Here is a 24,849-nt window from a genome sequence, read left to right as displayed (position 1 = left end):
CTTCCCTGGCGTCACAAGTTGCTTGTACATTGGGACTAGGTTTCTCTTTCCTGTTTATGTATTCATCTCCATGGAATTTTCAGTATTCCTACGTGAGTACAGTTAACTTCACCAACTGCTTTGGGAAAACTAAATTTACTTTGCCATAACTTTTTAGTCTGCATTATTCCACTGTTATTAGAAGGGAACCTTATCCATTCATGTGCCTGCGCAATAGTGTTGTCAACCATTGCATTTACAGTCGAAGACACCTTAGCCTGACTAACATTAAGCTCCTTTCCGATTCCTTTTTGATAGCCGCGATCAGCGAGACAGTGTAAACATATTTTATGTACGGAGGACAGCGCACCTCCTCGAGTTTCTGGATTTGCACCAATAAATGTATCTGTAAGCCACAGTAAGTTTTCTTCAAAACGGTATAGTTGTTTAAAATCAGGAACAAGTGTAGGTAACTGGGGTTTGTAATGTTTAACAACATCCCTTAGGTGAAAACATCCGCTATAGAACTCCAAAACATTAAACTGCAACGGTGAGTTTGCTACTGGTCACACTCATAATTTTTAAACATATGCTTTTTAATTAAAGTGAAAGGTAAAGGTTATGAATACCCTTTTAGTTAGATGTGAAGTACAAGGATAGGATATGCTTATACTCTAAAAGCAAAAGGTCGTACTTGAATCTTATTAATAAAGTTGAAACGTATCCTTCCAAGTATAAGGTTGAAGTAAAAGGTTCTGCCTTAGAGTATAAGGTAGAGGTATTATTCATGATAATTACCTTATACTTGCAAGGATATCCTTCATTGTTTAAAGTAAATTATGTCAAAACAATTGAGCATCTCGATACACAAATAGCTCGCTTATTAAAAAATACTACGAAAAAGACTGAAACTGATACAACATAAAGAATCTTCCTTACAAACTATTGTAACTGATGAAAATAAATAGCTTGTGAAGTTATAGTGTTAAGTGTATAATCTGCTTTTTTATACATTTACTGCTTGTAAAGTCAAACTTCATTGTGGACGTGTGATTAGTTATACGACAATAATCATTAATGCTATTTACAATAAAACTCAAGTTCTTCTTATTTCCTGTCTTGACGAAGAGCATGTTCACCATGACCATCGAGTTGATGATGATCATCTTCTAGTACTTCCTCATCTGGTTCGAAATCCGGATCGCCTAAAGATTTTGTAATATTATGAAGCACAAAACACGCAATAATTATTTTTGGAACATTTTCCAACTTTGCACGGCAAACGTACTATAAGATCAGAAATCGACGATTTACTTGGCCAAAACATCGTTCGATTATTACTCTCTCCTTTTTCAAAAGTTTGTTATATTTCAGTTTAGTATCAAGGATTTTTAAACGGAGTTATGAGGCATGTTTCCATCCCATACCCATTATTAACAAGTAGTACAACATTCGCTTTGTTTCTTAATAGTAACCTAACCTGTAACTCTTTCCATATTCTCGAATCATGCATAGATCCAGGCCAGCTAACATCAACACTCGTGAACATTTCTCTGGCGTCACAAGTTACTTGTACATTCAGAGTAGGTACCCGGTTTATGTACTCATCTCCATGGAATTTTGGTTTCAGTATTCCTACATGGGTACAGTTAACTACACTAAATTTGCTTTGCCATAACTGATTAGCCAGCTTTATTTCACTGTTAGTAGAAGAGAACTATCCATTCATGTGCTTTTGCAATGATGTTGTCAACCATTCTCTTTACAGTTCGAGAGTTGTAGCCTGACTAACCTAAGCACCTCTCCGATTCCTTAGTGATAACCGGGATCAGCGGGATAGTACAAACATATTTTTATTTTATGAACGGAGGACACCTCCCCGAGTTTCTAGACTTGCGCCAATAAATCTATCTGTAACCCACAGTAAGTCGTCTTCTTCAAAACGGTATAGTTGTTTAAAATCACGAACAAGTGCAGATAACCGGAGTTTGTGATGTTTAACATTTCTTTGGTGAATAACATCCCCGTCATCACACTCAAAAACATTTAACTGCAACGATGAGTTTGCCATTGACCACACTCATAATTTTTGTAAAATATGCTTTTTAATTAAAGTAAAAGGTAAAGGTTATGAATAACTTTTACTTCGATGTGAAGTATAAGGCTCAATCTAATAGGATATGCTTCTACTCTAAAAGTAAAAGGTTGTACTTGAATCTTTATGAATACAGATTGAAGGATTTCCTTCACAGTTTACACGTATAAGCTTATTCTTCTTTTCATGAATATGGGCTATTGTATTGGTTCACTTCTAAAGAACAAAGAAAAGTTTTAACCATTTATATTGGTCAACTAGCCTGCGCGAAAATTTCCCTGGATTTTCATGTTTTGTCGAAAACATCCCTTTCTCCCTTTTACTAAATTTACCTACGAAATTTCCCTAGATTAGGCAAATTTCCCTCAAACTAAGAACGCTGCCAATAAACCACCAATGACTTAAGAATCCTGAAGGGTTGTTGCTGCAGAAGAAAAAATAAAAGAAACTAACATTCAATGCAGTGCCGTGAAAAATCAGCGCCCGGGGTGAGAGTATACGACGGCGACCCCATACCTTCTTCAGACCTGGGGTATCATATATGATACCTTAGCGTTTGCGCCGTGCTATGAAACGTTGTAAATAAAGAAAGTTGTGCCTATGGTATCAGCAGCTATATGGAGTGTGCTTTGTGATCGTAAATTGTTCTGTTCGTTTTGTAGGGTTGTGAGCCCTGCAAGGGGTATAAGAGTGGCAGGAAACGTTCGAAGAACACATGTGAGGAGTTCTCGTGGTAAGTTTCATTTATTTTGTTATTTGTAGTAGATAGTACTGAATAATAACGACGATCTGTAGCTTTACAAGAAAATCCGTGTGTTTTTATGAGGTTTCATGAGTAAAGTCATGACACATCATAATAGCAACGAACAGTAAAGGTATAGAATATGATACCTTAGGTCACAACCGAATACAAATGTAGTTACAGGAGGTTTTTTCTATGCTACTACTGTTTGTTTTTACGATGCTTACTTGCACTATGATTTTTTTTTACATAAAAAGACCCTAATTGAACGTTAGGAAGATATTGATAGTTAGTATGTTTTATGTTAGGTCCTTCTGAGAGCGAAAGGCAATTAGGGAGGGTCGGTGCTCAGCAGGAAAGGGGGACAGCACAGTATGTTCCAGCTTACAAGAGTAGGAAAGGGTACCACTTTGAGTGCATTATTTAGTGTTTCTTCCTCAGTGCATTATGAAATAATATTGTAAACAAGCCAGTGTTACCAATCTTGGTTGGAAAATTATCGTACACGAAGCTCGATTGACAAATATGTTTTCTTTATTGGCTGTATTTAATTTTGCTGGTGAATTAACATGTTTCATTACATGCATTAGCTTCAGTACACATGTTCAATATAAATACATGATTGAATTTGAATATTTGCATCTGTAGTTCAGTACACATGTTCTTCCATGTAATACTTGTCGTTCCTCAGCAATATTGTTTACTTATATTTTATGTAATCTATAATAATATACTTGTTGAGGAAGTTAATTATTGGTATTGTAATGTACTAACCTGAGTACTTTCTCTTTTACAGCTCTCAGAGAAGAAGATATAAAATTATCACTGCGCTTGGACCCTTCCGACTCCGAGTTTGGAAGTAGTGATGACGATAACGAATTCGAGGAGTAGGGTGTTCACAAAATCCAGAGACATTTGATGTGGGTGGACGTGTCGTTCTTAAATTATGTGACATCTTTATCATATAACAGAATTATCCACCGGCCGGTACTTTATATCCATTCCGTTATTGGACATGTTATCTGACAGAAATATTCTGGCAAAAGGAACAATAATGAAATCTTACATTCCAAAATGTGTACTTTGGAGACGGACTCAACTAAAATTCGAAGTAGAGACAGCTACGATCAGGTGGTTCGAAATAATGACAAGGTAGTAATAGTAAAATGGTTCGACAATTGATCTGTGTTCTTCGCTTCTTCGAATATTGGGGTGAATCCTGTGACGAATGTCGCCGCTGGTTCAGAAACAAGAAAGTGTATGTGGAGGCTCCAAGACCACCAATTGTCAGAAAAAACAGCCTTCATATGGGAGGTGTTAGTATGTTAGATCGTGTAATATCCAAGTATCGCATGAAATCAGGGACAGAAAAGGAAGATGTGTTTTTACACTTCGTCGATTTTGTAGCAGCAAGAGCTTGAATTGAATATCGTTAAGAGGCTAAACGCCACCAAATGCCAGGAAAAGACATTCTTGATTATTATGAGTTCAAACTATCAATTGCACAAGATCTGGTATTTGATACGGATTCTGGCGTTGAAGTAAGTGCAAGTTCAACAGAGGATTCCAGTTTTGAAGAAGACGTTAGAACGAAAAGAAAACTGAGGCAAATTGTTCCTGTGCCTCCTCAGAAAGCAAGAACACGCCATGCAGAACATATGCCAGAATATAATATCGAAAAACAGGCTAGTAGCTCTAATTTCAGGATGGAAAATTGCAAGGGGTTAACGCTTCTACGATACCCATCTTGTCAGCTATACTTCGGTTTTACGAGTGAAAGAAATTGCTTTATTGCATTTCACGAAATGTAAAACAATATATTCACGAAGATGATTTGAATATATAACTAACCGTAAGATATTAATTAAAATTATTCAGTGCAATCTGTTAGAAATAAAAAAAAACTGCTTGCTTACTTTTCTGAATTTATTATTCGAATATTATTATAATAAATGAATACTGTAACATTTAACTTGTGTATTTTATTTATTTAGAATGTAATCAAACTTAAAATATTGTATAGATATGTAACCATAACATTGTTTCTTACCATTTTCACTATATACATACATAACTGCTAATCTAAATTGGAGGCAAGGAACTCGTGTATCTGCTTGGTTGAGACCTAAGGTATCAAATATGATACCTTACTATGTGACGCACCCAGAGCGTTGATTAGCCAAATGACCACATGTTCTTACTTTTTGGTCATGAATGATCAGTCTAATTACAGCCGTCTAAATTTCTACCTGCTATCACAGCATTAGGTCTGAAGAGGATATATATGAGTGAGGCCGACACAGCAGCCGCAAAGCGCCACTATGGTTCTTTCCTTCTTTTCTATTCCCCCCGAATTTTGCTCCCCGATTACTTCGGTGCCCGGGGCCGTCGCCACCTCCCCCAGGGCACGCACTGTTGACATTGAATCCTATCATCTCCCGAGCTAGTATTTGCTGTTACCCATTTCCCGCTGTTTTTGCTGATTTCTTCTTCTGATCTATCAAAAGTTATAATCTCACATACTTTCAAATTAAAGCTTGAATACATGTCATACACATTACCCATGCGAAAGATCTGTACACAGGGTGCAATTACTCTCTGATCTCCCTAAGATACAGGATTGATTTCTGCAGCACAAGGGAGGACATCTCGACAATTTGTAGTGTTCTACAGAAATATGTAGCTTTTTTTCAATCTTTTGCTTACTTTTCTCTACTGCCCATCTTAATTATCTGTTATTGAATCCGGAAATTAATAATTCACGCTGAATAAGTAATTAAATGTTAATTAAAATAAAAATCGAAAGAAAGAGGAGTTCTCTGTTATGTTTCTTGGAAATACTAGCTGAACCTGCGCTCTCTGTACAGCGCATCATTCACATATGGCACGAATGTTCTTGTCATAATGTCCTACAACATACTGTAATTACATGTCCCTTTACAGACACAAGTGAAAGACGTCTTGATAAAATTGGCAAGGAGTACCATCGATGGGAGATTTTTCGATTATTTTTTCAGTATCTTGCATCTTTTGCAAGATTTGAACATTCAGTACTTCCGGTTGTAGTTTCTAATTCATGTATGATCAATGTTTTCTTTCCTTTTGCATGCAGTATGTAATAAGCAAATACATTACACACACAATTAATTATAATTGCAGTGATACATGGTGTTCATTGGGCAAAACACTACAAATAATACACATTCATCTTATATTGGAAAAATGGTTATTCTTCGTTTTTCATTATCATTTCGCCATGAAACATACGCCGGAGAGATATACTAACCTCTTATACAAATATGTGGTGTTGGAATGTATAACTTGTAGAATATGATGCTTTACTTTTTAAGTTTCAATACTGCCATTGTAACCCTAAAAATGAAATAATGAAACAACGGCCATTTTAAAAATATTGAATAAGAACTGAACAATCCACACACAATTTGCAATCGATCAGTGAAAACGGCATTTTCTAGAGCTTGTGAATTCCGAGATGATATTGTCAAAAGTATTGGCCACAAACATAAAAACCTAGCATATTAATACATAGATAATCATATATAACTAATAAATTCCTATTTCACAGTTGTTGTGGTGCTGGAGTAGCGGCTGATTGTCAAAAGATTGCTGCTATTGTTGAAGCACAACTGGAACTTTCGAGAATGAATGGGTCCAGAAGAGAAACCCGTATCGACGCAGCTGTTCAGTGTGTGCGCAGTATATTACGAAAGGTAGGCGTTAGTTTATTCATTGATATTTCTATAAGGTTGCTTCAACTTCACTCTAAGTATAATAGAAATCTACAACTAAATAAAATGGTATTCTTGTCCATTGTGACTGGGTTTAGTGTTAATTCATCTCAATAATCGGGACACTGGTGTCGTTGTTGTAAGAGTTGGTCTGACATTAGGTATATTCTCACAATTTTTGGAATACGAGAGCTGCTGGAAAAATATTTGCAGAATACCACTACCAATGCCTCTAGTGTTCCAGTACTCTAAAATTATTAGGAATAGACGTTTCTATGTTTAAATTATTAATAATTGATTATTTAAGCCTTTTCTTTTATTTTCCACAGCAGTTTGAAGAAGTAATTCAGAAACCGCTATTCGGAATGCGTCAAAAGTTGCTTCACGCGACACATCATTAATTGGTTACAATTAATTTTACACATTTTATAATGTATAGTCTTCTTAAGGGAGCGGAACTTCCCTAGTAATAGCTCTTTGAAATAGGCCTGAAGTTGTACGTGCTGACGCAACTCGAAGAAGGTTATCTTGACCTGGGAACACTTGTTGGATTATGCCTAACCTCCATGTGGGACGTGGTGTTTTGTCTTTGAGTAGAACTATTCTTCCAACCTTGAGATTCTTATATAAAGTTAACCACTTTTGACGTTGTTGGAGTGAGGTGAGATAATCCATGTGCCACCGCTTACAAAGTTGTTGAACCATTTTTAATTATTTGCCATCTTAATTAACCTGGTTCCCTTTGCATCAGTGAGATCTGGATCTGAATGCTTGTTAACATGCTCCCGATGAGAAGGTGTCGTGCTGTTTAAGTAAGTTAAATCCTTTAGATCAGTGAAACAGGTGTGATGGGTTTTGAGTTTAGTATACCTCAATTTGCATCATTAATTAAATTTTCCGAAATTAAAATTTTCCTACATCCTGTTTGAGAACAAGAATCCCTCCCATCTTTGGAGAAATTTGAAGCTACTTGGCATTCGTAGCAGCAAAACAGTCCATCCGGATGTAGCTGCTCCTTTCTCTGCCGATTATCTTAACAATTATTTCTGTAGAATTGATAGTTCTAGCTCACAGATAAATGCAAGATCTGATAATACAGGACAAATCCCTAATTTTGAAGAAAATGTTTTCTCTTTCACTTGTGTTACCCCACAGGATGTAATGAAAGCGATTAAGAGGATAAAATCCACTGCTATAGGTGCTGATGAAATAAGCATAACATTGATCAAGAAAATAGTACCTTTCGTCCTCTCCCCAATTACCAATTTATTTAATCTTTCCCTTACTACTGGAACATTCCCAGTCTTGTGGAAAACAGCACGAGTCCTGCCTCTCCGTAAGACTAAGGATGTCCGATCTGCAGAAGACTTAAGGCCTATTTCAATATTACCTGCCCTATCTAAAGCTCTTGAATATATTGTAAGTGATCAAATATGTGAACACCTTCGAACTTATAACCTTTTAGACACTTTTCAATCCGGGTTTCGTAAACATTGCAGCACTTCTACAGCCCTTATTAGTATTACTGATGATATACGTTCTGCTTTGGACAAGAGAGAGATAACCATACTTACCTTACTCGATTATAGCAAAGCATTCCAGTCAGTAAACCATGACATTTTCCTACAGAAACTTGTACAAAAATTTAGTTTCTCTACTTCAGCTGCTAAGTGGGTCCAAAATTACTTATGCGACCGAAAACAGTATGTGGTGGTTGCCAACTTAGTTTCTGGTCAGCGTAACCTCCCTTGTGGGGTTCCTCAAGGTAGTGTTTTAGGGCCTCTTCTTTTCTGTCTTTATATTAATGACTTAGCACAATCTCTAAAACACTGTAAGTATCACATGTATGCGGACGATGTTCAATTGTATCTATCTTCTTCACCAAAGCAAATAGATACTTGTATAACAAAGATGAACGAAGACTTGAGTAATTTGGCTAAATGGTCAGCAAATAATTGTTTGATTATAAATCCAGTCAAATCAAAGTCAATTTTAATTACTTCCAAACGTGCAACGACGTTAATAGATGCTTCACTTGTTCCCAATATAACTTTAGAAGGCGTAAATATTCCCTTCTCTTCCTCTGTGAAACATCTTGGCGTCATACTTAACAAATATTTAACTTGGTCCGATCAAATTAACGCATCATGCAAGAAGGCTTTTGGAATTCTTCATTCTCTCAGCAAATTAAAAAACTTTTTACCAACACAGTTGAAAAAAACTCTTGTTCAAAACCGCCTTAACTGACGCTGATATACATTTACAAAAGCGTTTGCATCGAATACAAAATGCTTGTATACGTTTTATTTTTAACTTAAAATTCTCAAATCATGTTACGCCATTCTTTAAAAAGCTGCAATGGCTGAAGATGCAGCAACGGCGAAAATTGCACTCGTTGGTACTGCTGTATAAAACACTTACTTTTACAGAACCTTCCTATCTTCTAAAACATCTTAATTTTTAAAGCGATTTCCATGAGAGGGACAAAAGATCACGTTTTAATAGCCAACTTGCAATTCCTATTCATAGATCAACTTATTCCTCCAAATCATATATAATTTCAACGTGTCATGATTGGAATACTTTGCCAACCTCGGTACGTGAGTCAAAATCTTTAGCATCTTTTAAAAGAGCAGTTTATAATTTATTGTTATCGAAGCAGGGTTGAAGGGACACAGAGACAGAAGAGCCAATAGAGAAGCTGGTCATAAAGATATGAAACTCAACATTTATTACATATTGTAACATGTATGTACTTTCGTGTAGCACTATATTATATTTGTGTGTGTTATGTGTGTGTGTTCAAGTGACCGTCTATTTCTTGTGGTTTTTTTTTACTTTCTAACTTTTTTTCTTTTGCTATTGTTAGCTATATTCTTTGATTTTTCAATTTTGTGTCATGTTTAGGTGGTAGATAAGGCTGCATATAGCCTTAACCTCGACATGTAAAATAAGTCGAAATAAATAAAATAAATTAAAGTGTTGAATTCTTCAATATTAAGAATAGTATTGCTAACCACTCCTTTGAAATGATACTTAAATGATTTCACTTCAGCTTCCCAGACTCCATCCATGTGTGGTAAAGATGATGGTATAAAATGCCAGTTGAATCATTCCCGTGCTGTATATTCGTTAATTTGCTTGTTGAATTCAGAAGAAATTATTACTTCACGTAAACTGGCAAATTCTGATTTTGCACCAACAAATTTTTTTCATTGACACTGTATAGATTCACAGATTTGTCTCAGCGTGCGAAAAATTTCTTTAAGGCTGCAGTGAATGCTTGAGCTGTCAAACCATTCACTAGATCTAAATGTACATCAATTGTAATGAAGCAGACAAATACGACTACTTAACGTTTGATTGTGGTCTAACTTCTAGTAAATCCAGCCTTCGCGTTGTGGTATCCACTGAAGTAGGCATAGAAGGAAGTTGGAATAGGGTGCAAGTTGGAATAGAAGGTGGACCAATCACAAAAGCCTTATTAGTGTCGAGAGCCATACGAGACAGTGTAAAACATTTTCATAAGAATTGAATAGCCAAGTTGGAGAAAGTTGTTTATCATACCATAACACCACAGGAGCAGAAAAACTGCTATAACTGTAACCAAAATATTTGCTTGCTAAAGAAACGCTGAAAATTCTACTTATTTACTATTTAGAAAACTTGGTCCTTAATGTTTAGAACTAGTCTTTCAATGTTTGGTCGTAAATTGGATGTTCCAACGCTAAGGGCACTTTTAAGGTGGACATCAGTTATGCAAAAAAAATTTAAAAAACTCAATTCAGCTTAAGAGGTTACGTAAAAAATATCTTTGCAATAACGGATCAAGCGGACCGGATGAAAGAGTTCAGTAGGCGGCAACAGGCCTGAGGGCCGGCTGTTGTATATGGTTGCACTAAAGTCTACTCCAGAATTTAAAAAACAACGAATGGATTGTGTTGTTTTCTTAGGTAGCTGTCATATCAGTTGTTCTGCCGTTAAGCAATTCAATTTGAAGTATGAATGGGCTAAAACTCGACTCGAATTCGATTCGAGTCAAAGGTAATTTTCTCGAGTTTTGTTTCGAGCCGAATCACTGTTTCTGAGGTCGAGTTCCGAGTCGAGTCGAGTTTGATAAATGGCTTGCTCGTTCAGCTCATTTTAACTCGTTTTGAAATCATGGCCTGATTAGATTGGGAAGCGAAAACCATGAGAAATGTAAACAGTAATGTGGAATACTTTTGGTGTCGTTATAATAATAATAATAATAATAATAATAATAATAATAATAATAATAATAATAATAATGTTTTAGTAGTAGTAGTAGTAGTATCATTCATAATAACTATATTGTCTATGTAGGATACTTGAAATGTGTACTTGAAACTACATAGAGGGTTCATCTCGATTTGGTTCGTTTTGGCTCGACTCGACTCGAAACTCGACCCAAATTCGAGTCGAGTTGGAGAAAATTTTTCGAGTCGAGCTCAAAGATGTCTGTTTCGAGTCGAGTCGAGTTTCAATGAAAACTCGCTCGAACTCGCTCGTACCCATCTCTAATTTGAAGCATATCAGGCACTTGTAGATAACTTGTCTTAAGCGTGAAATCCAATATTTTTGCCTTAGTGAAGCGATTAACAGCTGAGATCCAGTATGGAGTAATCTCTTGTGTTCACTGCTCACGATTAATATGGTTAATTCATGTTTAAGAGGTAGAATGATTTAGTGTTTTGAATCATAGACAAAATTGCTTTTGTTAGTCTTCCATCGACTCTCAGGAATCCAGAATTTGTATTTACATATTTCTTATGTATGTGTACGTTTTACAGACCCAGAACGTTGGTGTATTAGCTGGATTCATTGTTGGCGGAGTGGACAGCACGGGAAGTCACATTCACTCAATACACCCATGCTCCTCTACCTACAAGGTTCCATATGCGTGTATGGGATCTGGAATTCATGCAGCTACCGCAATATTTGAGTCACGTTATCATGGGAATATGGAGGTAAAAATGATAAATTACGATATTTATTAGTATTGTGAAGATATGTGTATTTGGACATATGGAAAAGTTTCTTATTTTGAACAATGGGACATTTTATTTTAAAAGAACATTTCAGTCAAAAGCATCATCATTCGTTTCAAGTTAAATCACCTTTCGATTTTTTTTTCTAAGTTCATTTGCCTTTGCTGTCTGTCATTTACTTCTTACGTTTGTAATTTCTTGATTAATAAAATAACATTGCTTACCCGTCTGCATTCCTATCATCACCTTACCTTGGTTAATCTACAAGCATGCACTTTCTTCATCGAGACGCAAATCAGAGTGAATAACCCAGGACATGAACCCGGAAAGAAGGCCAGACAAAATCGATGGAAAGACTATTGGAAGGGACAGTCGACATGGAGCGAGAGACGAGTTAGAATATAGACCGCTAGCTTCATTTGAAATTTACGATTGATAGCCTTGCTCTGTCTTAGAGAGCACCTTTGATTCAACGACGATGTATTACTTTTTAAGAAGAAATTTTAAGTTTATCTAAAATTGCGGTCTTCGCAAAGTTGGTTTCTCAGTTCGGGTTTCGCCGACTCTTAACCTGGTTACTTGAACGACCAGCCAGCCAAACAGAGGGATGGACGGACGTCGGCCTGTTGGAGGAATCGTCGAGAGGACAACGATCAGATCAGCAAATAAGTGCGAGTAGATTAACCTCTCCTGAAAGTTACTCCCTTCTTACACCTTTTTCACCCCCTTTTTACATCACAGTCTGTTTCTTTTATACTTGTCACATTTTATTTAAATGCAACCCAGGTCTGGTCCCGTACCTCGCATTTTGTCAAGTTCCATGAATACAAAATCCTGGGCGCAACTTGTCGGTTCTGGCATCCCCAATTACGTTGTTTATGAGTACATTATCTGAGCTTTCAGACCGACAAGGGGCGACTGCACAGTATTATTCCACTTGATCTTTTAAATTGCAAAGAAAGAAAGAATATTAACACTTAAGTTTGTTAACTGGAAAAGTTCTGTGGATGAAAAGTCAATCTTTCGGTTACATTTGATTCACTTAGTACGACGGTACTATTTAGTTTAACAAAGTAACAATGGCGCAGCGTTTTTACATTCCCCATGGCAGAAGCGTCGCTGGACCACCGATAGGCAACTATAGTCAACGTCACTCGAATTGGAGTATGGCATCAGCCAATAAGCTCGCAGTGCGCTGTTGCTAAACTGTCAGGGAGGAATCCAATCATTCATTACTGTCCACAAATAAGAACAAAATCACTTATGAATGATTAGATTCCTCCCTGACGATTTAGTAATAGCACAGTGCGACCTTATTGGCTAATGCCACATGCCAATTCGGGTGACGCGGACTATAGCGACATCTCGCCATTAGCGTTTTCGTACCGACGATCCGCGGTGGCCTCACTTCCGTTTTGAAAATTATACCGCCAGCGGCAGAGACGCGACGAAACGCCAATGAACCCCAAAATTACTCCCCCAAAATATGTTAAATTCCCTATACGCATGATTTGTTTACATTAAGGTGAGTCTTTAAAAAACGCTAAGAAAAAGTACCCTGGGGAGGAGGTGCGAACTACCTACCTTATTATTACTATGTGGTTGTTCTTCCGACTTTGCCACGGAGGCAATGAAGAAAACCTCGCTTGTAGAAAGATAAATCGCTGAAGTCTTTTAAATTTGGTTAATCAGAGTACTCCTTTGACCGTATATATTCGACGATAACCGTTTGGGATAAGATAAAATGCATTCGCCATGTAATTATAAAACAAAATGACGCTTGTCTATTTACTTTATTTCATGGTTCTTCCATGTTCACTTTCAATTGATCGGCGAGAGTTGCCATCTAAATTCATACGATTTATACACACCCATCTCAAGATTTTTCACTTCATCATGTAGAGGTAGGGGTTACTCTTGACCCCCGGAGCTCACTTTAGAAACAATTCGTCTGCAAAAAGTAATATATAATAATAACCGCATATACATGACTGCTGACAGTCCGTATTGATCCCTTCGCGATTCTCCGCAACGAATAAAAAAAGCATGGATCAAAATGAAGTCCTAGCTGCTACGCGGCGGTAACTTCAACATCCCGATTCTAGATATCTATTTCGACTTGACGAAACCCTGCCGCCAGTGGCACACTAATGACTATCTATCGACGTGTCGCTGTATCGACGATCGACATTTATTGGCAAGTAAGCCACTGCGACTTTTACGGCCTGGTGTTAATCTACGTTCTCTGTTTGGTGGAAACCTGATAAGCATAACCATTAGAAGGTGCATAGGCATTGAATTACAATAACAAGACAAAAGGTATTACCCTTTAAAGAAGGAAATTTATTCCTTAAATCGTCGTCTTCGATACAAGCACCAGACTCAAAGGAACTACCAACTTTTCCAACCATGTAGTAAAGAGACTATTAACTGCATGACAACAATTTCGAGCTTTAGTGAAATTCTTAAGTCATGTAAATGGTGGTGTAGAAGAGTTTATAAAGATATTGTTTGCCTTATTAAAAACAATAGATACTTAATGTTGCTTTATTTTTACTACCCTATGGTATACTTGACGAAAGAACTAAACCCTAAATTTAAATAAAAACAACCTATCAGAAATCCTGAAGTTCCAGTGATCTCACAGCAAAAGCTAATTAAGCCAGAATCAGAGCCTAGTGAGCGAAATAGGATCAAGCCAAGAATCAACTGTTACGCGCAGTAGGCAAATCATATTTTCTGTCAAATGTAATAATTATACATGGTCGGTTGTCTCCTTTAAGAGTTTTGAGAGCAGATGAAGAGAAGAAGTTAGATGAAAGTGGACCAGAAATTCAACGATGTTGAAGTTAAGTCTTGTAGGCGGAAGCAGTGTTGGGAAGTAACGTAACGCAAGTAACGCGTTACTTGTAACGCGTTACTTTTTAAGTAACGTTTCCTAGTAACGCGTTACATTTTTTCCAAAGTAACTGTAACGGTAACGCGTTACAAATTTTTAAGTAACGTACCTAGTTTGCGTTACTTTTTCGCGTTACATTTCGGATGAGTAACTACAATATATGCCTATTTTTTTCGGAAACAAATGTTCCTTTCCTGTAAGTGAATTTCTCAGAATGAAACAATCGAGCATGAACTATGTATGTGAGTGACCGACAGTCACAGACACACAGAGAAACAGATAAGTTCGTAGTGCCACTTGCTGTTTTTTGAAGATGAGGACAGCCTTAGAGAAATCACGTGTACTGATTGCAAGCACCTGGAAGATTTTGTCGTAGATTTTGTCAGCTCCAAATCAATATATTCAGTGAGTGAACTAGGAGTGCAATGATACTGGTAGTCTATTTTACTTTGATTGGAGTTGTTTTTATAAAGATGGAGAACGAAAATATTTTACCCTTCGAACATTTGAAAGAATACTTTTTTCTTAAGAGTTGAGAATGATGGTGGACAGAATTTAAAAGTAAAGTGTCTGAAGTGCCCCAGCGGAAAATATTTATCAACAACTAGGGTGCCATAATTAACGATTTATAGTAAGGGGTTAATATGAATAAACTGTGTTCTGATGAGCAGGTCTACTTTATTACTAGAAAATAGTTTGCTGATGGTATATAATATTGGAGTTCTTTTAGATCAGTTTGCTTATCCTAGAGTCCCGTTGGTTATAGAGTAGTGTAATGTTTCTCTATATTCTTTATTTTTAATTTTACATAATAACATTGTTATTATTATATAATTACTTTAGCAGAATAATAATACGCAACCTTTCTTCTAACTCATAGTGATGAACACGAGTCAAGCTAAAACTCGACTCGACTCGAATTCAAGTCGAGTTTCGAGTCAAGTCAAGGGTAATATCCTCGAGTCGAGTTCCGAGCCGATTCAGTTTTTCGCGTCGAGTTTCGAGTCCAGTCGAGTTTGATAAATGGCTTGTTCGTTTTAAGTAGTCTTGAAATCATGGCCTGATTACACTGGAAAACGAAAGCCATGGAATACTTTTAGTGTTGCTCACGAAAGGGGACACTGCTCGCATCTCGTCTCGTATCGATAACGAGACCACAAGAAATTTTTTATAACGAACTCAGCTCGGCCAGGCTCAACTGAGAAGATGGCTCGAGCCGGCTCACTTGAGGTGAACCATCGGCTCGAGCTGGCTTGGTAGGGATGAGCTATTTGCTCGGTTCAGCTCAGCTGAGCCGAGGGCTCTAGTCGAGTCGGTTGGGTGAGCTTTTGGCTCGGCTCACTTCTCGGTTCAGGTCGATAGTGAATGAGCTGTGAGTCGATCTGCTCGAGTCGTTGACAATTCTAAACCCGGGCCGAGAAATTTTTAAGATAATTGGCCAGTGCCCTATAACTTTTAACAGTGTTTGGCACGAGCCCGAATACTCAACCTAGACCCTCAACCCAAATTCAGAAGCTCGTGAACAAAGTCCTTGACTCCGAGACTTCACGACTACCTAGGTTGGCAATCAACTAGTTTTTTAGTATTCAAATACAAACCGCCTATCTTTCTTTTTATATACAGTGTTGTTATAATAATAATAATAATAATAATAATAATAATAATAATAATAATAATAATAATAATAATAATAATAATAATAATAATAATATAAGTTGTAGTAGTAGTAGTGTCATTGATAATAATTATACTGTCTATGTAATATACTTGAAGAATGTACTCGAAACTACACACCAAATTTGGCTCGAGTCGACTCGGAACTCGACCCCAGTTCGAGTCGAGTTGGAGGAAATTTTTCGAGTCGAGTTCTCGGGTCGAGCTCAAAGATGTCTGTTTCCAGTCGAATCGAGTGTCAAAGAAAACTCGCTCGAACTCGCTCGTGTCCATCCCTACGAGTAACGCAGTATGAAATTTTATCAATGTTACATTATATGAAAATGTTCATATATCAAGTGAAAATTTGTCCCTGCATTTACATAAAGCGATTCAGAACGTGCAATAAGTAATAGTAGTACGGAAAATTGAAGTCATAATTTTTTTCACATTTTTAAAGTTTCGGACGTAAAAGTAACGCGTTACTAACGCGTTACTCTCGAAGTAAAGTAACAGTTACTTTTTGGGGGTAAGTAACGCGTTACTAACGCGTTACATTTTAAGAGAAAGTAAAGTAACTTGTAACGCGTTACATTTTTACAAGTAACTTACCCAACACTGGGCGGAAGTTGAAGAGATTCAAAAAGAAATAAGGAGATGGAGGAGCAAACAGAAGCCTCCCAGGTTTTAGTATGGACATTCAGAAGCGACTTAGGAAGAACATGTTTAGTTTAAGCACTTGGCTTACAATCATCTGGGAAAACAACATCCAGTAAGAAAGAAATACAATAAACGGATCTAAAACATTAAAAAGAAAAAAAGTTTTGTAAGATAGGCAGTTTGTTTTGAGAGATGTAAAGTGGGAAAATGTTGACAGAAATATTAACTAATTGCGCATACGCTTAGGCAGGAGATCGTTTCAGGCAGTAGTTTGTGAAATTGATAAAGAAACCATGTAAAATGCATCCATAATATGAAGAATAGATGTTGTATGGACATAGTACATTGGAGATTAAGATTAAATAGAATTATAAGGAAATTTAAGTCAATCAGATATATAAAAAGAAAGGGTGGCAATAAATCGTTGAGATGAAATAAGAAAAATCATCATATTATCATAAGTATTCTGCCATTATTGGAAGGTCACTTGATGCAACTGAGAAGCTTCCATGCGCCACGGTCTTCCGCTAACCTCTTCGTCTCCACGCACGATTTTTCTGTTTTAATACTGTCCATTAGTTATAGTCTCCTTCACCCCTCCCTCGCTTTCCTGCTCCTAGTACGTCTCCCATGATGCAGTTTCATTTTAGCCAATGTCCCAACCAGTTTCTCTTCCTCTTCCTAATAATATCTAAAATTGTTACTTTCCTTCACCATTTCTAACACCCTCTCATTCGTTTTCCGCTCGATCCACCTAATTCTCTCCATTATTTTCCACACACATACCTCGTAAGCTTCCAGTCATTTTTCATCATTTTCGCGTAATGCCCATGTTTCTGACCCATACAGAACAATACTTCACAAAAACTGTTTGAGTTGCTCTTTCATGAAGGGGTAATTTGATAAGAGCGTATCGACCTATTTCCGGTAGAATGAGATATACATATTTTCTGCAAGTTTGAGCATGTCCGTATGTATCTAGATGGTGTTACACCGGCCATACACTGACGTATTTTTCAGTCGTAGCCATAAAATTTCATGCGCTAGTCTTGTTAGCAGCTGTCAATACGTTAGTGTATGGGACCTGGCGTACGTTTACGGACCGAATTTTTATACGCTGGAAAAGTCTGGCTGCTTTTAACTTCGAGCGTAAATACGGCGCGTAAAAACGGCTCAGATGAAAGGGTTTTCGAGCAGCAGGTGGTCTCTTGGCCTTTCCACGGCCTTCTCCCGGGTCTGGTCTTATTGTTTTCAGAAGAGAAAACCTGTTCTTGTGTTGTCCTCGCGAATCGTTGCTGAGGTTTGCTGGTAGACTCACCAGAAATCATCATTCCAATCTAGTTTCAGTCTTTCCATGGAATATACGATTTTGGCTAAACTAATATTTCCTATTGCACAAAACGAGACATTATTTCCTAATTAAAATTCATAATTAACTTTGAGTGCACAGAGAAAAAGGTATTTAAATCCAATACTTCCTAATCTGAATTCGCAAATTATGAGAGCTCCTCCGTGGCTATATTGTCAGCGTACGCGTCCTCGGTGCGGGACGCCCTGTTCGATTCTAGGCGGGAGCTCATGTGGTTCGGTGGGGGCGCGGTGGCTCAGTGGTAGAGCGTTCACCTCCGGTGCTTGGGGTCCCTGGTTCGATCCCAGTTCGCGCCGTGTGGACTTTGTGGTGGACAAACACCGTGCTCGTGGGGTTTCTCGGGGTTCTCCCTTTCCTCCCACTTTCTTCATTCCACCATTTCACTCATTTCTCATTATCACCGTCTCCTTTAGCCTAACCGGCATAACCGTGAGACGTTAAACTTAAAGATTTCATTTCATTTTTTTCTCATGCGGTTCGGGTTCTACTTCTCATATAGGCTCGTTAAACTTATCGAACCTGATGCCTTTCGACTAGGAATTTAAGATTTAATTTAATATTTGGACATTAGTTTTTTTTTTCACACAGGTAAAGGCGCATATAAAGATGAAGTCACACCTTCAGAGTTATCCACGTTGTGATACTAAACTGAAATCTTTGAGTTTAACTTCCCACGATTATGCCCTTTAGACTAAAGGATACAATAATTAAGGCAAGTGAATGATGATGAGAGAATTGGTGGAATGAAATGTGGGAGGAAACGAGAGTACCCTGAGAAAACCCACGGACATAATGTTGCCCACACAAACTTATTTGCACGGGGATTGAACCAGGGACACCACGCACCAGAGATAAGTGCTTTAGCACTTAGTCGCTCTGGCCCTCTGTTGTGATATTAAAAAAAAAAAGTATGACTGCCAATAGCATTTGACTAATTCTTGCCGAATTGAAAATTATCTATAAATCATATGTTGCTCCCACTATTGAGTACTTTTCTCCTATCTGGTCTATGGTCTGCCCTACTCATTTAAAAAATTAAATTCCGTAATTAATTTCTTTTTAGCCATTGTATCCTACTGAGTACCTCACCTCCGAACACTTCCAAAATATAACGTTTTAAAATCCCTCAATATCAAACCTCCCCTAGTGAGAAACAAAATTTCTGACCTAATATTTTTGCAAAAAATTGTAAATGGCCGCATATCATATGAACAATTGTTAAGTCAGATCAATTTTCGCGTACCCGCTAGAACAACACGGTCTAGTGATTTCTTTTACACTCGAGCGGTGAGAGTTAATATTGCCCAAAGGTCCCTTCTAAACAAAATTATCAGTACCTATAATCAGTTACCAGAAACTGTAGACGTTTTTTCAAGTGAGTATTCTTTCAGATCATCTATAAATAAGCTATTTTTGTAATGTCGCTGTTGTCTTGTACCATCTTGACCTCAAATTGTTAAAATGTTTCAGAGTAAAATGGCCTAGTGCTGTATCTGAAACCTGTTATAAATAAATAAATAAATGATGCCACGCTATTTACAAAAACGAAAACGTTCTAGTACCATTCTCTGAGCCCAAACTCTTGGACCTTCCAAGTTAACAGAGTCATTTGAAAAGAGTGGCCTTGTTTTTAGGAGCTATTAAAAGAATTATATTATATTTCAAATCTGAGTAAACATTGGCAAATTGTTGTTGGATATATGTGAAGAGAACAAATTTCTATAAAGGAAGAAAAACGTATAAATATTTCTGGATGTTTCCTTTAAATATAGCCTTATGAAGCTATTAAAAAGTGAAACATGGATGGTGAACGCCAACTTTTCAATGGCTCAAAAAAAAAAAAAAAAAAAAAAGTATATGTTATTTGAGGAGAGACTTCCTTTACTAGGTATACACCCTAATGTAGACCAAGACACAAAATTCATATGAAGAACTGTTTCGTGCGGTGGTGCATCAGTGCAGTGAACTTAGTGAATATCCGGACCTGTAACTATAGTAATGGATTTTGATATAGCGTAAATGCTGGCTGTAAATGCAACTTTTGGAGATTCAACTCGTTTATAGAGTTACTTTTTTCATCTGACTCAGTCAACATGGAGGAAGGTCCAAGAGCTTGGACTCTTAGAACGGTACAAGAGCAATGAAAATTTTCGTCTATTTTGCGAGAAAATAAACAGATTTGCATTTCTTCCAATAGCAGATGTGCATCAATTAATTCAAGTGACTTCGGAGGAAGAGCTGGAACTTCTGGACTATTTTGATAGCACCTACGTGTCAAATACGAACCGCCGTGTTAAAGCTCGGTCTGGGAATATTTGTTTGCGTAATGTGCCCGTCTATATTAGGGATGGCCAAAAATTTTCGGATCCGGATCTTGCCGATGCGGACCTAGATAAGGATCTCTGATCCGAATCTCAGATCCGGATCCGAAAATCGGATCTCGGATTTGGATCCGAAATTCGATTCTCGGATCTGGGTCCGGATCTCGGATCTGGGTCCGGATCTCGGATCTGGATCCCAAATTCGGATCTCGGACCTGGATCTGGATCTCGGATCTGGATCCGAAATTCGAATCTCAGATCTTGATTCGTATCCAAACCTACATCTGAAATTGTGATGATAAAATTGAATATCTAAAATTCGTCAAAACTTTTTTCGGATTCATTAATATAGTAGGTTGCTGTGCTTTTAAATGTTTCCTTAACACGTTTGTGCTACCTTTGTTCTTTATTTTATTTTAACCTTGCAATATTTACATGTTGCACTTTCTGTCGAAGTCGTTTTAGTAAAATGTTTCCAAGTTTGACTTCTGCCCATTTCAGAGTATATTGAACTGTCTGAAAACTGATGTAAATGGTAACAAATTCTTCTGTTTAGTTCCTCTTCAAAACTTAATGTTAGCTTCACATTAAAAATATTTATTTTATTCTTTAGAAAATAAACTTTCTTATTTTCTCATATACAAATGAAATATCTTTTAGATAAGGCCCTTCTAATCGCAGGAATACTAGACAAAACCAACTCTTTATTAATAGTAGTTTCTGACTTACTAGAGTCCAACCATCAACAAATGTAATAATGAATAACACTTCGAAGGTATATACAACAAAAAATATAGACTGGTTGGCGTGGAACAACAGTAGACTTTTAAACATACACACGAGAAATTCAGGAGAGTGATATGGTTGTGTTCGTTGTATGACTTTAATACCTAACTCATGTTTGCCCTTCTGAGGTCGGGAGTTTGTCGGAGTAAATATAAAAGAGATTTCTTTTATTTTTTTCTTCACCCTCCAGGTTTCTTTAATCATATATTGCAGGACGTAACCAAAACATATCCATGCATCGTATCATTGAAGCGTTTTGTGTTTTGTGAATTAAAGTGTTCAAAAATATTTAACATATTCGCATTTGTTCATGTGATCTCAGGTTCAGTTCTCGGTGCGAACATACAAGAAAATTTGAAAGCTGAAACATGAAAATAGTATTTAAAAGTCAGGAAATTGATATTAAAACTTTAGCTATCTATTGGGACTTTTAGGCTCTAGTTAAATTAACCCACAAGTTTCGTGAAGATATATTACGTCGTTATTGTTTATTTACTATAAGCTACTAGATACATCCAAAGAGACCACTTTATACTGTAGTAATCAACAGATGCAAACAACATTGGAAAAGGAATGGAAGGTCTCCAGAGCCTTAGATCAAGGTACTAACCTAGCATTTGCCCAGTATAACTGAGGAACAATTCTGGAAAATTCTCAGTCAGGATGGCTGGTCTCCGAATTCGAACCCAGTATTAACCAATTGCGAAGCAAGAATCCTAACAAGTAGCCTGAACTCGCTCCGTATTATTATTATTATTATTGAATTAACGTAATGTTTTAAAATTAGTGCAAATTAAACCCTACTCTCTTTATTGCTGATGTTATAGTTAATAAGCCTACATGAGACATCAGTCCCCCATCAAGAAAGAATACTAAAACTGGAATTCAGGAAGCGGGGGTGAAGAGATTAATGAGGATGAGGAAACTATGTACGATGCAAAAACTGAGTAATTATGACTTCATCACAGATATATTCACTTACATACGTCAATTAATATTTCTCTGATACAGGGCACTCTTACTTTCTATAGTGGCAGAAAAATGGCCCGCTTTTGTAAATGAACACACTAAGCACGTGCGTATAGGCGCAATGTCTGTGCAAAGAAACATGGGTAAAACTAGAAAAAAAATAGGGAAATTGAGGGGAAAATGATAAACCGCCCTTCAACTTAAAAAAAAAAGGCTAAAAATAACTAAACTTAGAGCTACGAAAGACGCGAGGCGAATTTTATTGAAAAGATTGTTTTTCATTAGTGATTAGTTGTGCTAACTATGAACATGAATTATAAAGAAAACAAGTAGCTAGCTCTGAGCTTCGCAAACTAGTTGAAAAGAAAATACTGGATAAAATTTAATAATAAAGAAGGCATTTATGATAAAGGAAACTAAATTCTTGGCACGACAGTGCTTTGGTTCCTACCAGCGGGCTTACGTTCAAAGTGGAGATGTGTAGTCAACGCATCGACACCCGAAGTCCCTAATGCAGACTCTCTAGATTGGAGTCCGCTACCTCTTACTTAAGATAACTCCCCAATTGTCCTCACGATGCTGGGTCAACATCGAAATTGTTGAGTGTCTCTCCGGAAATTGAACCCATGACTACGGGCACCGAAGGCACGCGCTAACCTCTGTTCTTTTATATATAAAAAGCTAACAGCTTTTTATCAGATTATTTAACCTGTTGAACGATTTGCACGGATTACACTGTAACCATTATGACACCACACAGACATAGAAGTAAACGAGGACAGTTAAAAACACCTATGCCCGAAGCGGGATTTGAATCCAAGACATTCACAGCAAACGATCCACAGCCTAATGCCGCAGACCCCTCGACTCGGCTAATCCGTAGCACATTTAAGGTAACTGATTATTTTAAAAGTTGCTCCTAAATACTGACAATCTAAGTCTTATGTATCAAATATTTCCTGTGATAATACCATACACTCTCCGTCTTCTATAGACGAAAAGCTATAGTTACCCACATTATCTAATACAGAAATAAGTTCTGTTTCTCTAATAGCTGCTGATAGTGATAGTCAAGGTTGTAGTTTGTTCTCGGTGCTCATATTGTGATTTACTAAATAATTATTAAATCTAATTGTAAGGTATACATTTGATATTTTGAGCAGACTGAGCAAGATAAATATACGTAAAAACTGGTCAATACTTGTCATAACTGTTTATGTTTTCTTAACTGTCAATGAAATAGGTGTATTGAAAAATTTTAAATATTCGAGTTTTGTATTCCGGTTTCAAATATAAATATGTGTGTGTTTCATCTCGGTCCTGCAACCAGGTGGACCTAGATTCGACATTCGAACTCTCATCCGGATCAAATCAGATTTTTTTTAAAACTAAGGCAAACATATGATCTTTAGTGTAGAAATAGACAAATAGACTTGTCAATATTCGTCTCAATTTTCTGTTTTCTTCTTCACTGTCAGGACTTCGTGAAATTACTTTCGGCGAATTTCAGATATTCAAGTTTATCACAATTTGGGTGGGATGTGGGTTTGGATAAGAATCAAGATCTGATATCCGGATTTCGGATCCAGATATGAGTTTCGAACCCAGATCCGAGATCCGGATCCAGATCCGAAATCCGAGATCCGGACCCAGATCCGAAATCCGAGATCCGGACCCAGATCCGAGATCCGGATCCAGATCCGAAATCCGAGTTCCGGATCCAGATCCGAAATCCGAGTTCCGGATCCAGATCCAAAGGATCCGGACCCAATCAGATCTGGATCTTCGGATCCGGCCAGATCCGGATCCGGCCATCCCTAGTCTATATCCCCCAGACAATTGGAATGTTCACCAAGCTACCTTTAACAGCAATTCTAGGATAAATAATATTTGTGAATTGTGGAACTGGAAGTTTCATCATCTAGTAGGAATGTCCCACGCAACTATTTGGAAGCTTATTCATGAAATTCAACAAGTTGAAGCAACGGTTTCAGCTGTGCTTCATCAAGATGCTGTGGGGCAACCACCCAAACAGAAAACTAGAAGAGTGTTTCAGATTTTTCAGAAACGGCTCTAGTCTTTGTGCTTAACGTATAACACTGGAACTAAATGTTTGAATAAAAATTTGCTTGTTGTTTCCTATAATGTTATGAATAGTAGAAAATGAACATGTAAACCATTTATTACATTAATACAAGGTATATTTTATTTGCTAATTTTCTGTTCTGAAATTTTAATATTGCCAAAACTTAATATTTGTAAATAGTGATATATAAATCCATTTTGCCTGTGCTAACACCCAACCTTTCAATAAATAAATATTTAAATGATTTTTAACAACTAGACAAAAACTAAATACATCAACTATTTATTGATTTTAGAAAGGCGTACGACTCGGTTAGGAGAGAAACATTATACAACGTTCTTACAGAATTTGGAATACCGAGAAAGCTAATTAGATTAATTAAGATATGTTTAAATGAATCCCAAAGTAAAGTCCGGGTAGGAAAATTTTTGTCCACGAGCTTTCACGTCGAAAATGGCCTGAAACAAGGAGATGCGTTGTCGCCATTATTATTTAACTTCGTTCTGTAATACGCTATAAGGAAAATCAAAGA

General features: G+C 37.0%; 1 protein-coding gene across 1 annotated transcript in view; it reads left to right on the top strand.

The window, feature by feature from the left end:
• LOC145689091 (proteasome subunit beta type-7-like) overlaps nt 1–24,849 on the top strand; it is a 70,612-nt gene that overhangs the window by 7,829 nt on the left and 37,934 nt on the right. Inside the window, exons 3-4 of the mRNA XM_081763219.1 lie at nt 6,403–6,547; nt 11,377–11,553. Of these exons, the coding sequence (XP_081619345.1) occupies nt 6,403–6,547; nt 11,377–11,553 (322 nt within the window). The remainder of the gene's footprint in view (nt 1–6,402; nt 6,548–11,376; nt 11,554–24,849) is intronic.

Source organism: Thermobia domestica, chromosome 7 (genome assembly GCF_964235325.1).
Source record: "Thermobia domestica chromosome 7, izTheDome1.hap1.1, whole genome shotgun sequence".
NCBI lineage: Eukaryota > Metazoa > Arthropoda > Insecta > Zygentoma > Lepismatidae > Thermobia > Thermobia domestica.
The sequence above is the reverse complement of the archived record's forward strand: the minus strand, read 5'-3'. Positions and strand labels throughout refer to the sequence as shown.